General features: G+C 42.1%; 1 protein-coding gene across 7 annotated transcripts in view; it reads left to right on the top strand.

The window, feature by feature from the left end:
- The window catches only part of YLPM1 (YLP motif containing 1), a 38753-nt gene that overhangs the window by 4594 nt on the left and 17109 nt on the right, over window positions 1-17050 (top strand). For 6 of the 7 annotated variants that reach the window (XR_008822944.1, XM_056345591.1, XM_056345590.1 and 3 more), the window contains exons 2-7: window positions 1877-2119; window positions 3046-3240; window positions 4477-5207; window positions 8999-11380; window positions 14112-14217; window positions 16037-16517. Coding sequence is in view for 6 of the 7 variants with exons in the window: in XM_056345591.1 (XP_056201566.1) it covers window positions 1877-2119; window positions 3046-3240; window positions 4477-5207; window positions 8999-11380; window positions 14112-14217; window positions 16037-16517 (4138 nt within the window). In the remaining variant the exon portion in view is untranslated. The remainder of the gene's footprint in view (window positions 1-1876; window positions 2120-3045; window positions 3241-4476; window positions 5208-8998; window positions 11381-14111; window positions 14218-16036; window positions 16518-17050) is intronic. The other variant, XM_056345593.1, reaches the window with a different exon arrangement.

Here is a 17050-nt window from a genome sequence, read left to right as displayed (position 1 = left end):
CAAGCACAGCATCCAACACTGTCATGGTAAATCCACCTTTTGAGAGGGATAATTGAATCAGCTTCTGTATAGCTGGGGATGTATACTCCTCCCTGGTGTTGAAAGTTGCACTTACTACAGCATGTTGTTGAAGGCTTCAGAGTGTGAATTCTGGAGTGTGGATGTGTATCTTCCACCCAGAGCCATGGCAGCTCTTCTGAGTCATATTCTTGTTAAAAAGATTCTTGGCAGGAATTGCTGCAGGATCAACATAAAGTCCAAGAAGCATAGCCTCTCCTTCCATTGACCTCATCTCCAAGTTACAGTTCTACAGAAGTACTTTTTTAAAAATACAGCTCCGTGTTTAATTGCGCCTGCTAGATTACTACCAGTAGAAAACATCATTCCTTATTTGAGAGTAAGGTAGGCTTTTGGAGGAAGCGTGCGCTTCTTTTAAACCTGTTTTAAGATAGGCAGAATGGTTCAGTTTTGAGAAATCTCATCAGGCAGTACCTACCGCTTTGTTATTGTCACACTTGTATTTTTAAATACCTGCATCTTTTCGATTCTTCTGTTTCTGAGTGGGCTTTATCTAGGTGTCTTTTCTTAATTGTGCATGCCTGGACGAGAGGGAAGAACAGAATATATGAAAGAAAAAGAGCAGTCACATTCTCGGAGGTAGTGGGGCTGACAGGAGAGCACGAGAATGGTTGCACTAGGTCAGACCAAAAGTATGGTATTTTATCATTGTCTTTGACAGTGAATAAAAGCAGATGCTAAGAGAAGAACTTAAAAATCAAGTGTGTAGTGGTAGTTCCTAAAATATAGGAGCTGCCTTAGCTGCAGTTGGTGTCATTTATTTTTAAAATCTGTAGACTTCTCTTCGATGAGCTTATGGAGCTGTGTCTTGAATCCACAAAACTGTAGCCCTTGCAGTGGTCTCTGACAGGGACTTTGGTAGCACGAGGCCATGTCAGGTGAAGAGCTGCCGCCCACGTGTTTTAAATCTGTGTCCTGCTAGTCTGGTTTGATGCCTGGTATTTCTTGCGTTGGGAGAGATACAGAACTGTCGGTTCCTGTTCAGGTCTTGTTAAGATGTACCACTTCTTAGGTGCTGAGATACATACCTTCAGTGTTTTGTTCTTTATGTTGGTGGCAGCTTACAGTGCTTTGAATCTACTGTCATCTGCCTGGAGTACTCTAATTCTAGCCTGAAATAGTTAAAATTGAAAGCTTGGTCACTTCTTAAGTGAAAATTTTTTTGGGGTGCAACCATCTCTACTTACCTCTTCAGCTGTTCAATGAATAAGAATTAACGAGAATTCAGACAATAAATAATCTTTGCTATATGCTGGGTTCTGATCGTGCTTTTCTCTGTCACAGGCTTCATTGAAATGTCTCCACCACAATTTCTCAGCTGTCATTTTTGCTCTACTTGATGTGCATTCTCTGTTTCATTCTTTCTTGTACATTTCCTCCTTTTTCTCTTTACTGCTCCCTTACTCATATTTATCCTACATTTTCCCTTCATTTTACCTAAGTTAGTCTTATAGTAAGTACCTATAGTTGTTAGGAATAAAAAGCACTAAAAGTATGGTACTTATCACATATCTGTAGTAATTTGGTTTATTGTTGGCCATCTTTCTGCTTTTCATTATTGTTCTCTTTAGCTGTAAGCTTTTTGAGATAGGAAATCTGCTGTAGGTGCTGTGCCTTATGTAGTGGTTTCTGAATTTTGGTTTGTTCTTCTGACATCCATTGTAATACTGTCGATGATGAAGGGAGTTTTCCCTCAGATTTTAATACTACTGTAGAGTATAATTCTAGTGACTATCATGAATTAATTTTCATGGTTTTTCCCATGAAGCTTGTCTTAGAAAATTTCTGTGTATTGTAGGAACAGCAGCAATACTGGTACCAGCAGCACCTGCTTAGCCTGCAGCAAAGAGCAAAAGCCCATGCTCAGGGACAGCAGCAAATGAAAGGTCCAGTAGTGAAGGATTCATCTGAGCAGAGAGCAAAGTCTGAAGAAGGGAAAATGAGTGCTTCAACTCAACAGTCTGAACCTCCTCCGCTTAATGAATCCCTGCCTCCAGCTTCCAAAGACGATGAGTCTTCTCTTACATCCACTGAAACCCAGGTAGGCTCTGTAAAGTGATGCCACTCCATTTGTTGTGCTAGATGGGACAAAGAAACAGGAAAATAATGCCATCAAATTGTCATGTATACTATGTAACAATAACAAAATATGGCAAAGCAATCTTAAAAGAACATTTGCTAAGGCTGCACCTATTAAAAAAAATAAAAATACACTCCTTGTATATAGACTTATATAGTCACCCACACATGCACCGAGTGAGTCCAAGCTTGACTCGCTTACAACTTCCCCAACATTGTCATCTTTATCTGTGAGATACACTTTGTGGTACCTAAGTGCAAAATCAAGTACTCGGTAGGTAGGGAATACTATCTTTAAGACACTGTTCCTTAATTTCTCTCTGGCAGTTTGTCAGTTCGGGCTCCCCTTCTCTCTGTGTTACAGTTTGTCTGAAAGCCAAGAACTCTTCATGCAGTATTTTTGTCAGCATGCTTAATTACAGTATATAATGGATGGAGATCATAATCAAAGTTTGAACAGATTGCTGTAGGGTAGTAAATTGACCTGCAGCATGTGCTCCACTTTAACCTAAGGTGTGTGGGTTCCTACCAAGTGGCAAAAATAATGCACTCAGAGTTACTTTACCTCATCACAAAAAAGCAATGTTGTCTCATTATGCTGTGAGCACCAGATGACAGATTTTATTAATCTCTTTCCTGTAGGTAGTTTCTGTATGTATGAATACCCTAATTGCTATCAACCTAACCTTTAGATTAGACTATTCACATTCAGAATAAATGATATAAACATCAGCCTTCCAGAAGCTGTGGGTGGCCAGAACACTGAAATACAGAGTGATAAAATAACAGACACTGAGAAAGTTCTGGTGAAGCGGGTAGTGGCCAAGCGTGTTTCTCTTTTGACAGAAGGAGCTTTCTTTTATTTATAGTATTTGCCTTTTTCTCTAGCTCAATATTGAACCTCCTGATGACCCTGAGGAAGATTTGAGATTGCAGCAACTGCAAGCAGCAGCAGCTCAGTGGCAGCAGCATCCCCATCACCGGGTTGGATTTCAGTATCAGAGAATAATGCAGAAACATGCCCAGCTGCAACAGATAGTACAGCAGTATCAACAGATTATGCAACAGCCTCCACATTTACAGGTGAAACACTAAGGAATATACTTCCTGCGTGACCTAACACTCATGATCTACTGAAAAACAAGTAGTTGAATAATTTCTCGTGGTTGTCTCGTTTGTCTAGCTACTTTTTCTGCTTGGGTAGAAGTCTATATCCCCTTTTCCTACTGTCACTCAACTTCAGAATGAAAAAAGAATTGACAGATGGCAATGAAGCTTCAGTAGGATGAGAAATACACAATTTTACACTTGTAAGATTTTTCAGACGTACCTGGGTGTTACAGGAGCAAAGCTGAACACAATATTTAATTTACTCAGCTTTGAATGTTTTACTGCTGGTGAAACGGTTCAGAAGAAAGGTCGGATAAACAGATGATTCCATGGAGTAATTTGGTGGCTGCTTTTCTTTATAACACTGTGTAGTACAAAAATAAATATGTACAATGATAAGTAAACAGATGCCCAAAAAATGCAGTTAAAGTAATTTAAAAAATCACTGTCTCGTATTATTTTTGACTCAGATAATCAGTGAAATAAAATAAAGAGTCTTAATAACAAGTTCAGATAGTTGTATCAGTGTTGCAACCTTTAAGCTTTTAAGTAGAAGATTTCTTTATTAGAGAATGGAGTCAGCTTTTTCTGGAGTGGGGGAGTTTGTACATTAAGGATTTCTTTGTAGCTTGGGCTGTCTGCTTGTTTTTTAAAAAAAGTCTTAGGATTCCCTTGAATCCTAAAAATCTCAGACAAGATCAAGCCATGGATATTAAGACCTGTATCTACCTATAATGAAAGGGAGTACCTCCTTGAAAGAAGCTTCATTGTGCTAATAAGATGATCTGGCAAAGGCTCAGAGAAGAATAATTGCTGACAGTGAAGCAGGTTAATAGCAGAAACTGAAACCTTGAGAAATAGCAGTGTACTGTATATATTGAAAGTGTGAAGAATGATTTGGGCTTTAGCCATTGTTATTGTCCAGTAATAATTCAGCTTGGAGCCCTTTGATTATAGCTTTCTTCAGCTGATCTGTCTGGAAAAAAAAAAAGCCTTTTACACATAGAAGTCCTCTGGTCATAAAAATGTGTAAATTGTCACAATGAGTTTAGACATCACAGTTGGCATTCGCTTTTGTTTCAGTGCAGCTCTTCCTCAAGCTTCTGCCCAAGTCAGAAATTGTGATAGCACAAGTGATACTGAAATATGTGGCTCTGAAAATAACTAAGATGGCATTTTGAAGCAATTCTTGTATTATTATTATTGCAGACAATGTCAGTGGACATGCAGCTGCGACATTATGAGGCACAGCAAAAACAGTTCCAGCAGCTTCATAAAGATTGGGAGCGATCAATGAACCAACAGTGGCAGCATCAGCTTCAAACCTACCCTCACAAAGACCAGCTTCAAGAGTATGAGAAACAGTGGAAAGCATGGGATGAACAGATGAAGGTGACTCAGTCCCACCTGCAGGAGAAAGTGAGCTCACTCCAAAATCTGAAGAACCAATATCCTGCAAATGTTTCGCTGCCACCTCCATTTGTTCCATATTCTCAAACCACTCAAGGTGGCATTCCTATTATGCCTCCAACGTTACCTTCAACTACACCTCCACTGGTGCCCCCACCTCTCTCTTCTCAGTTACCCAACTCCTCTGCCCCTTCAGGATCCAGTTCTCAAAGCAGTCAATCTACTGAAACACCAAGGCCAGCTCTGCTTCCAACCCCTGGTACCTATGCATCAAAAATAGCAAGTTCAACTGTCTATTCGTCTTACCATTCTCAAGTAGGTTCATCCTTTGGCTCTTCAGACCATGGAAAGTCTCAAGTTCATCTTGGTAAACAGAATATTTCATCTGAGCAAGGATGTGGGGATCTGAAAGGCACTTCTGCAGTGTCTTCAACACATGCACCTACCATGCAGGATAAGCCAGTGAGGTCGGGTGGATTGCTTCCAGATCCTCCCAGATCAGCTCGTTTTGAAGGCCCCAGAGGCCCTAGGTAAGGATGGTTTTGTTGATTTCTACATGTTCCAGGCTACAAGACGTTCAGTGATATGTTAAGAAATGAAACCTATATCTTACTCTTAAATCTTTCTGAGGTCACTTGTTTTGTCTTTGGTGAAGGTTTTGGTTTTAATGTATGTACACCATGCTCTGTATTTATCTTATTAAAGCAAGGATAGATAGGTGCCTTTCAGCTGAGCATTATCAAGAATAGAATGCTTCCCCCCCCCCCCCCCCCCCCCCCAGGAAAATGCTTGGGCACACCACACCATTTTCATTCCCAGAGACATAATATCCCTTTATGTGAAAATGGGAAAGCTCTTGTGAATATTTGATATGTCTTTGCTGTCCTTAGTTTGAAGATAACTCGCACTTGAAAGAGTGATCCTATATGAGAAGTGATCTAAATTCCCAGCATTTTCTCTGTGGTACTTGGAACACAGTTTAGGAAAATTTAAAGCAAAAATGTTGAAAGGTTGTTTTTTAAGGTGTTGCTATGTATGGTAGCACTTCAATGTGGGCATTCTGGAAGGCATTCAGGAAAGTATTCAGATGTATGAATGTACTAACGTAGCTGCTTACTGGCAATTTAGATGCTATTTATTTTTTAGAAATGACAAAAAGTACTCTGTAATCCAACATTTATTGCAGAAAGAAATGAAGGTTCAAAACTGTTCAGTACTTGAACTTCTAGTGTGAGAGAGTTCTGAGCTGTACACTTGTCCTACTCAATGCATTTTTCAAAGTGGCTGTTTGATAAGAGAGGTAGCGCTTGTCATAAGTACAAATCAGTGGTTTTCTACACGTGTGGCATTACTCAGCATTGAAACAGTTATAAACAAGCGAGAAGGAAAGAAATGAAGATTTGAGCCTTAGGATCCTAGCATTGGGATTCTTTGCCACTTTTTCTTTTGCATTACATCATGATGGTCTTTGTTTTGAAAGTTGGTACCTTTAAGTTTTGGTAAGATACGGGATTTTTTTCTAATTTATATCTTCATTTTTATCAGGTGGATGGCCTGCTGTCTTAATGTAAAGCTACTCTAAAAGCCAGTGTTCTGTGACTCTTAAGCGGTTTTATACCTGCCACACGGTTTAATCCAACACCTTGGTTTTGGAATGTTTTTCTTTCATACTTGTCGTGGTATCAGGTTGCAAAACCACATCTGTCCTGTCCAGTCATTAGTTCAAGATGGGTTGATGTGATGCCTAGTGAATCAAAGAACAGTGGTGTTCTGTTCAGTTGTTTCTATCCTTGCATACCCTGCTAGACTTTACAATCGTATCTTGGTATTTATTTCCCTTCTCTTTGCTTCCAAAGTTATTTTTCATGAATAATAATTCATTAATTGCTAGCAATGTCGATTATTTTTTTATAACTTTGAATAATTTTCTACCTCTCGTTTTGTTTTTTTTTTTTAAAAGTGTTGTTTCTGGTGCTGGGGATTTGTTGGATGTACTATTCTGAACAGACTGCTTTCATGATTTGCTAGTGCATGTCTTTTATGTGTACTGGTTTAGAGCTCAGTGATGTGTGATGATTGGCTATGAATAATCAAAAAATCTCTACAATGTGCACACAGGAGCTCTGGTTTTGAGCATACTTACAGTATTTAATTAACACTGTAATCTTTGTGCATTCCTATATTGTGATTGCATGACCATTCTAGTGTTTTATCAAAGCTTTCCCAAAAATCTGTTTACTGTCTCTTCTTAATATAGTTAGTAGAAAAGAGAGTCCCAATAAATTTTTAACTGAACTTGAGATAAATTAAATTTTTTGTGGTTACCTGCTGCCATCCCAGCTAAAATGTCCCAGGTAATGACTAAAAATATGAAAAGACACACACCTTTCCCCTATTTTCAGCAATTTTCTCAAGAAACTCTAAAGAACTGTCTTGAACTAGTTTTCAGAATTTTGGGGATAAGTGTGTCTTACAGTATCCAGCCTTTTACCTGCAGCTTCCCTGTAAAAGTTGATCCTTCGAATCTAATTTATCTTGCCACTATGCTTTTAATTTCTTCTTTTTTCTCTTCCTGTTCATCTTGACCTCCCTCTACCCCCAAAAAAGACAGTTAACTGTGTTAATTTACCAGGGCTATTAAAGCTGTTTGAGGTTGTATAAATTATTTGCCAAATTGCTTACTGAAAGAGTAAATTCTACAAGTCAACTGCTGTTGGTAACTAGGCAGTAATGAATTAATATCCATAGAATTATAGTTTGAGTTGGAAGAGAGCTTTAAAGGTCATCTAGTCCCAACCCCTCTGCCATGAGCAGGGACATCTTCAATGAGATCAGGTTGCTCAGAGCCCCGTCCAGCCTGACCTTGAATGTTTCCAGGGATGGGGCATCTGCCTCCTCTCTGGGCAACCAGTTCCAGTGTTTCAGCACCCTCATGGTAAAAAATTTCTTCCTTATATCTAGTCTAAAACTAACCCTCTTTTATGTTCCAGCGCAACAGGCCTTACTAAAAAGTCTGTCCCTCTCTTTCTCATAAGTCCCCTTTATATCCATACTTCCATAAGTATTGGAAGGCTGCAATAAGGTCTCTCCAGAGCCGCCTCCTCTCTAGGCTGAACAACTGTAACTCTCATCCTGTCCTCATGGGACAGGTGTTCCATCCCTCAAACCGTTTTTGTGGCCTCCTCTGGACCTGCTCCAACAGGCCTATGTCTGTCTTGTGCTGAGGACTCCAGAGCTGGGCACGGTACTGTACAGGGGGGTCTCACCAGAGTGGAGTAGAGGGGTAGTCACCCCCATCGACCTGCTGGCCACACTGTTTTTCATGCAGCCTAGGATACGGTTGGCTTTCTGGGCTGCAAGCACACGTTGCCAGCTCATGTTGAGCTTTCTGTCTACCTGCACCCCCAAGTCCTCCTCCACAGGGCTCTTCTCAATCCCTTCATCCCCCAGCCTGTATTGATACCAGGGGCTGCCCCAGCTCTGGTGCAGGACCTTGCAGGATCTTTGTGTCCCTTGCCAAGTTCAGCTCCAGCCACACTTTAGTCTTTCTGGCACCATCCAGTGAGACACAACCATGAATCCCAAACGTCCAAGCAACCTGACTTAGGACATGAGTTCTCTATTTTGTGTAAAATGATTTTGATTTGTTCGAGTCTATTATGTAAGTCAGTATTTGAGCATATGCTTAAAGATTGAATTTTTTTTACTAGATTGGCCTTGTTAAATATGATCACAGTAATTATTCTTCATTAGTTTGCCTGACCTGTGTCCTCATATTCAAACAACAGTTGCAGGTGCTCTCAAAAGAAATTATAGAAGTGATGTAATGAAAATATATTTGTTTTAGGCATATGTTCTTGCATGGAACTGACCAGTTATCACAGTCTGTGCTTTCTGAAAGGATCCATATTTACAGATTTGTTTAGAAGGCATTCATCACCATAGTTAAGTAGGCTTGTTGCATACTGTCAAAACAAAAGTTTGAGTTGTTGACTGCAACAAAACTTCTGTTAAAAGTTGAAACTTTTTTTCAAATGAGTTTGCTGGCTTTCTTTGTCAGTCAGGTTTCAGTCCTGAGGTATTTAAACCAAATTTCCTTTTAGGGTTGTATCATCTGCAAATGGCTTAAATGGGTCTTCAGTGGACGATATTGAATTGGAGACCGTGTCTCTGTGCTCCTGCACTGGTTCATTAGGGACTGATCTGAAGGCACGCTAGGATTCATCAGTTAGAAGTTACTTTTGGAGGGGTGAAACTGTCTTTTAGAGGATTTGAATTTGATGTGTTCATGTGACTAAAATGGCCATTATGTCATCTATAGGTTTGATCGACCTCGAGGAAGAGGATATGACAAATTTGAAGGCTCCAGACAGAGAGGGCCTCGTTTTGACTCCCAGCGCTCAGAAGGATACCGGTCGCGTTTTGACCGCCAGAATACAGATGGACAGTCTTCAAGTAGGTGGGGGACTATCCCACGAGGACCAGCAGCACAGTTTTATACTTCAACAAATGCATCACACGGACATGGTTCCCGACCTAGCGGCCCACGGTGGATGGGGCCCAGGCCTCATTTGGGACAGCAGCAGCAGTCACAGGCAGACTCACAGTCAGAAAACAAAGAACCTTTTACAGATGTAGCTGGCAACCAGCAGTCCGTAAGCAGAACACAGTCTACTCCAGATGCACAGAGTGCAGGTTCCGTTGAGCCAAATGAGGACCTGACAAGCACTCAACAGGAGCCATCCAAACCCGAAGTTAAAGAAACTATTTCAGACCCGCCCAAAAAGTGGACGTGGAGTTCACACGATCCTAACCAGCAAGTAGAAGAGTCCAAAGCACCTACTTCACCTATTCAGAGCCAGAAATCCGCAACCCTTTCTAGTAACCCTGTAGCTTTGCAATCAGGTATTGCAAGAACAGGCGGTGCGGTAACCCCCGTCACAGGAAATCAGGATTTGGATTCACCAGATGACCAGTTGATTGCTTCAGATAGCACGCAGGGTCTGCCCGGCCCAGAAGGCAGAGGGAAAGGGCCCTTTATACATGAAGATAGAGGCAAGGGACCAGTAAGCAGGGGAAGGGGCCAGGGCAGGCTGGATGATGGCCGTGGCAGAGGGCAGGGGGAGGGCCGTGGCTGGGGAATGGGCCGTGGCCGGGGGATGGGCAGGATGGATGGTGGCCGGGGAATGGGCAGGATGGATGGTGGTTGGGGAATGGGCAGGATGGACGATGGCCATGGCCGGGGGATGGGCAGGATGGATGATGGCCGTGGCAGAGGATACGTGTACAGAGGCAGAGGGCAGGCTAGGCAGGCATCCATCCGTGGCAGAGGGATGTTCAGGAGAGCAGGCAGCAGGGAGAGGATGCCAGATAGGCGGTCAGGCAGCAGGGAGAGGATGCCAGACGGGCGGTCTGGCAGCCGAGAGAGGGGACTGGGTGGACGGTCAGATAGCCATGAGAGGGTGTTCTGTAGCCGAGACAGAGAGCTAGCTGCACGGACAGGCAGCCGGGACAGGGGACGGGCAGGCAGCCGGGAGAGAGGCCTCGTCAGGCGGGCGGGTAGCCGGGAGAGAGAGCCCATGCGGCGGGCGGGTAGCCGGGAGAGAGAGCCCATGCGGCGGGCGGGTAGCCGGGAGAGGGTCCCTGTCAGGCGGGCAGGTAGCCGGGAGAGGGTCCCTGTCAGGCGGGCAGGTAGCCGGGAGAGGGGCCCGGTCAGGCAGGCAGGTAACCGGGAGAGGGGTCCCATCAGGAGCTGTGAGAGGGAAGCGGGAAGATCGGACACAAGCAATATAGATAAACCCATTCACCTAGGAGATGACCCTGACAAATTGCCTCCATACCATCGAGATGAGACGCTCAGGGGTTCTTGGGGTCATGAAGATGATAGAATGCAGGAGGAATTTCCTTTAGATAGTCAAGATGACCCTTCTTTGGAGCATGAACGATTGGATGACTGGGAAAGAGAACGATACTGGAGAGATCACAACTCTGATTATCAGGATGATTCTGTAGATACATATGACAGAGATGACAGGTTGCAATCCCACCACTCATTGCCTCCATTATCTCCCCTACCACCACTACCTCCTTTATCATCTGATCGTGACAGACGAGATTCTTGGTGGGATGACTGGAAAAGGCCAAGAGAGAGGGAACTAGAGAGGGATCTAGATAGGACTGGAAGATCCTCAGATATGTATGAGCAAGATATAGACCGAGAGTGGGATAGAGACTGGGACATGAGACCTATGGATGACAGAGAAATGGGGAATCGTGACCTGGATATTCCCCCTCTACCACCATTACCACCTCTTCCACCTCTGGACAGATACCGTGAAGATAGGTGGAGGGAGGATCGGAACAGAGATCATTATGACAGAGACCTCCGAGACAGGGGGGAGCTGAGGATTCGAGAATATCCAGAAAGATACGACACATGGCGGGAGAAGCAAGACTACCTTCCTGAAAGGACTGACTGGGAGAGGGAACGGTTGTCAGATAGGTGGTACCCAGATGATGGAGACAGAATGCGGTCTTTGGATGATCATTCAGATTCATCCCTTCCTCCACCTTCACATTCCTCTGATATGCTGGGAGCAGATTCAAACCTGGACTCAGACCAGTCCTTGGGAGGAGTGATGGTCCTTAGCCAAAGACAGCATGAGATAATTCTGAAGGCTGCCCAGGAACTCAAAATGCTTAGGTGAGTTGCCTGCTTCTGTCACTTTAGGTGGGAATCCCATTCTGTGGAGAATGGTGCTCCTTTCCTAATTCGTTCCTTGATTTACGCAGTAATGGCTTAATTTCTTGTCACCACAGCATGATAGTAGGAACTCAGGTGGAAGAAGTTATTTGGAGTACCTCCATCACATCTTTTGTGGATGGACTTTTTTCTTAAATAGGTGGTTGTTCCTTTCGCCATGAGTATGGAGTTTCCCTGTTTGTTACTTTCCAGGAAGACGCCTGTCCACATCACCTGACCAGTCTTACTGTTGTCCTCAAGTGAGCTTGTTGATAATTGCTTTTTAATAGTTACCTGTCAAGATTTACATTAGTGTGGTTCTTAATTCACACAATAGGACCTATTTAATTTTTTGATACTGCTTACTTTTTAATTAAAGCATATGAGGGTTTTTTCTTTTTACTATGCTCCCTCATTTGAAACCCAGCATAGTCAGTGAATAATTTTGTCAAGTTCAGTTGATCTCAGTTCGGAGGATCAGCATAACAGCAGGGGTAACAATCAGGAAGATGTGAATGCAAAAGTCACCAAGACCACGTTTTAGAAAGCAGCTACTAGACTCCCTAAGGCTTTAATAGGTGTTTATTTCAAACTAAATAATGGAATATCCTCTTAAACATCAGAAACATCCTACGACTCGGTAAATTTAGTAATATTAGAATGAACGGAGTACATATCATCTATCCAAATGCTATCTTTGTGATGTGATGCATGGGTTTAGGTGCATTAAGTGTATTAAAAAAAAAAAAACAAAACAACAAAAGAACACTGGAAGATTCGTTTCTTTTGACTATTTCCAGTGAATGGGATCTTTGAGGAGATTGTAGAGAAAAGAGGAAGAATCTTAGAGACAGGGGTTCACGCGGTTCATCCTATTCATGAGTTAGTGAGAGAGCGCTAAGGCTTAGTGCCTAGTAAAGACAGGGGTTTAGTTTCACAAACAAGATCTGCTAAAATAATGGGCAATTAAAATGAATGTTTGGTTATCATTATTCCATTTACATCAAACCATGCTGAAAGATACAGAGGTGTTTTGCACTTTCCTTTAAACTGTTGTTTTCAGACTCATAAGATTGCTAAGCATCTGCCCCATATGGAAGGCCTTAGTTGCATGCCAAAATGCCAAAAAAAAAAAATCAGTTTAAAACCGGAGAACTTTTATTCTGAATAATTTAATCTTTCACTGCAATTGGATTAATTCAACAGGTGTTAGTAATGGTGAAATCTGTGTTATAAAGCAATATTTGCCAAAAGTTTGGAGCAACAGATAATCTTCAGCTTCCTGACTTCCCCACTGCCTCAGCTTGCCAGGCATGTGTTTTGCTGTTTAATGTGACTAGCTGCAAGCCAGTAGACTTTAAGCTAATGACCAGAGTTTGGGAATCACTACTGAAGTGACTACCTTATTAGGGCTGAAATATTTAAACATAGGAACTAAAATGTTTTATGTAAGAAAGTAGACACATACACCTCTTTCTAAGACAGTAAGAAGGAGAAATATAAACATGATACTGATAACTGATTTTTTAGTTGAATATGAGGGTAATTTTAAAAAGAGCTACACTGGTACTTCTCATGAGGTTCTGATAAGCAGATGACTCCAGTCTGAACAGCAGGAACAACTTTAAGGAGACTGCTTATGTTTTGGGGTTTTTTTGGAGCAAAGAGTTATTATACCGATAGTGTGGTGCCTAACTGCTTTCATCTCCAAAAGTAAAGCCTTCATCTGGCTTTGCTTTTATTGTGTATAAAAGAGCATACTCTGAGTTGCATGCTGTTCTGTATTTGTCATCTGGTGTATTTTTCCTAAGCCAGGTGTAAAGAAGACGTGAATGGTAGCAGCTGTTCACTTTACTCTGTACTAATGCAGCAATTGAGATCCCTTTCTCTGAGCCAAGTTCCCCTTGTGCTGGACGCTGAACAGATTCATTACTAGTCAGGATGGTCTCCGTTGTGCCTAGTACAGAGGGATCCCATTCTTAGTTGGTCTTTGGGAACTGATTTAATGCATACAATTAATATGAACAAAGTTATTAGCAATAAAAAAAACTAGATTAAAAAATGCTAACAAAAACTGGGAGGAAAGGAAATCATACTGAATACAACTTTGTAATCCGGTGATTGTCGTATTCACTCCTGGTCTTGGTCTCTGCTTCGTATACTATGTATTGGTTGTATATTAAATAACATTTTGATATATAAAACAAGGAAACAAAAGTTTAAATCACCATTTGGTTTTAAATATTGGAATCTGTGTTGTATTTTGTTGGCCTCGATCCTGTTAGTGTGCAAACCAGAGCAAATCCCTGAGAGCATTTATGCACACATTTCCGATGGGCTTTTTGTTTACCTGTTACAACAGGTGTTGGCAGAAGCCAAAATTCCAGCTTTGCTCTTTGCTGTCAAATTGGAGTGGTTCTGGCCAAGCGCAGAAGCATAGCTGCATCTCTCGGGGAAACTTTTGATCAAAAAAGGATGCAGCTAATACACTAAATACCACCATGGTTAGGTGGATATGAAACGGGGATTTCCGAATCACAGTGTTGACCATGCAAAGCATGGTGTTTCCTTTTCTTCTTTCTTCTTGGCCCCTGATGCTAGTGTAATACGTAGTTTTCACCGTGAATGTTGATTTCTTTAATTTTTCATTTAAACTACAGACTGATAATGCTTTCTTGTGATTCATGTGCAGAGAGCAAAAAGAACAGCTACAGAAGCTGAAAGAATTTAAACCTGACATTTCCACGCAGGACTCTCCGAGATCACAGAACACGAGCACAAGGCCAGGTGCCTTTCAGGTAAATTCATCTTACTTCATAACATGATGTTAGTAATTACTACTAATGTGTATGTCCAATCAGTTCCATGCTGTGATGGTCAAACTTCTCTGTGGAATGCCTCCCCAGCAGCCCTTACGACCTCATCAGTCTTCTGTCGGGGCAAAGCAACTTCTTAGTTTCTTTAGATTTTCAAAAGCCTTTTCTACTCCTCCAGTCCACCGTGTCTTCTGAGCATGACCCACTGGGGACAGTAGCACATGCAGGAAGAGGTGAGCTCTTCCAAAACAGGGGCGTAAGGCTTATGAGAACACCTTCCTCTTCCTTGCCCAAGTTCTGACATCTTGCTCTGGTTTTCCTACTGTAAGAGCACTCTTCTCTTTGAAGTTAGAGAAATTTGAGGACAGGTCCATCCGGAAGTGAAATATTTCAACACAGAGTGGGCATTAGCTTTCTGTTTGCCGTCTTTACTGGGAATTCTCATTACCCTCTGGAATATTATAAAAGTGCATGGAAGCTCACATTTGTGTTCTTCCGTGACTTCGTCTCCTGTTGTGATGCAAGTTATTCCTCTGCTGCAATCTCCTGGTTGGTTCTGGGGACTCTTCTCAGCTCTTTTTTTTTTTTTTTTCTTTTTTTTTTGATTATTCATACCCAGTCATAAACCAGCTAAATTTCTGCAGTCCAGTTAACTGAGGTTTATAAACCCTACCTAGAACAAACAATTTTCTTAAATGTTTGTTGGAGGAGACACCTGGATCGATGCACAGTCTTTATTCTTCATCCCATATTAACCCCAAAGTTACCGCTACTAATAAATTTAGCCGTAATGAACTCTGGGTCTGACATTTAGCCAGACCAAGCTTCGTTTGTCCTTCCCTCCAGAGACGTGTTATGCAGTGAGTGAGGCACTGCAAGTTGTTGGGGTTTCTTGCCTGGGTAACCAACCTCTACCTTGTTTATAGTGTCTATAGAGTAAAATAATGGAACAGATATACTACCAAGAACTGCAGGTATGTGGATCCCTTTAGGAAGTGACTCTACTCAGCTTTGATATTTTGTATCTCAGACTACTTCAGCCATCTGCCTAAAGGTGTTCAAATAACTCTTGTCTTTCTTGGGATTCCTGCCTTCAGGTTTCTGCTGTGACTTTGAACTGTTTTTACGAAGTTCAGCTTTGCATCTACAACCATTCTTCAAGTTTTGTTGCATGTTACTAACAAGGCTGCTTGTAACTTGGCATCTGCTGTGATGCTGAAAACTCTTGTGATGCAGCATGCGGGGTTCCACAGGGATGTTTGGTCCATGATGGGTTTTTTTGTTGTTCTGGTTTTCCACTAGGCAAGACCTCCCCATTTCTTACATTGATCTGATGTTGATCTCATTAAGGGATTTCCAGGTTTTCTGCTCTCTGGGAATTTTTCCAGTGACTTCCAGAAAGAAGCTGGCCTTATCAGTCCTTTTGTGCCTCACCAAGCTGCCCTACTTTCAGACTTTTTCAGCCTCCTCACAGACAGCAGGAATCTTTGCAGACAGCAGGAGTCTTTGGGAATAAAACCATAGACACTTTTGAGCTGAGATAGGCCTACTGGAGCTTAAATTGGTAAGGTTATTTTGAAGGAGAAAATAAATGGTACTTAAGCCTTCACATAGTGAACAAATGCTGAATTAATTCAGGCCACCCGTTCTTGAAATACTGTCCTCCTACCTGTAGCACCTTGATGGAGGTACTAGAAAATGCTTATGATTTGATTACTGATTGCCATTGTGCTTACTGACTTACAGAGGATGAGAGAAGGTTAGTTTACAGATCTACATTAAAAGTGCTTTCTGCATCTAGGTCTCTTCTCAGCTATCTTCAGAGGCACCAGTAGAAGCCCAAGCTATTAAACCTTCTCCTGCTGTTATTATAAAGCCTCCCGTGTTGTTCAGACAGCCCACCCCTGTGACAAGACCAAGTGCCCCACTGACAAGGCCTGCTACACCTATGACAAGGCCACATGCTCCAGTTTCTACTCCAACTACAACCCCAAGTCATGGTCAGTCTTTAAAACCATCACCTTCTACTGTGGAACAGGAACGCTGGGATGAGGATTCTTTCCACGGACTGTGGGACACAAATGAGGATAAAGGAGCAAATATGGAGTACGAGTTGTGTAAACAGGAGTCAATGATGCCTCCACCTGTCTCCTCGCCTGTGAAAGTACCTGCTGTTCACACCCCTGTTCCGTCAGCCGTACCAGTGTCCCTTCCTCCAGTTATTCCACCGGTTCCTAAAGCACCTGTAATTCAGCAGACTGTGGATTATGGCCACGGGCGAGGTGGGTATTACAGTGTATTTGTTCGATCTGTGACAGAGAGCTAGCTAGTCCTCCTAGCTTCTTTCTAAGGAGTATGCCACACAAAGCAGGCTTTAGATGTTCTGCAGTTGACCTGTAGGCTGTGTACATTGCGATCCAATGCTAAGCCATGCAGTTTTAAGGAGTCTGTAACCTCCAGTCTTGAGTTTAATGTTTTCTTCAATGCTGTGATAATGAGCTACTTCATGTGAACTGACTGGTGTATAGCTACATCTGCTTCTAATAAACACCAACTGACGTGATGGCATCGATGTGCTATATTTAGATTGATATTGATACTTTCCCTTAATACCTTTGCAGCTGAGTATGGAAATAACTATGTTAGAAGGTGCTTTGGATTGTTACAGTTCTTGGGTGTGACTTTGTAACTTAAAGCAGAATGTGACTGATGTTTGCATTATTTATATAGTGCTTAATGAGTGTGAGGTACCCTCTAGGCAGGGAGGGAGAAGAAGTCCTAGTTCTGAAGAGTGTGTGCCCTAGATAAGCATTTA

The sequence above is a fragment of the Falco biarmicus genome, chromosome 7 (genome assembly GCF_023638135.1).
Source record: "Falco biarmicus isolate bFalBia1 chromosome 7, bFalBia1.pri, whole genome shotgun sequence".
Classification (NCBI taxonomy): Eukaryota; Metazoa; Chordata; class Aves; order Falconiformes; family Falconidae; genus Falco; species Falco biarmicus.
This window is presented reverse-complemented; position numbering and strand designations above follow the sequence as displayed.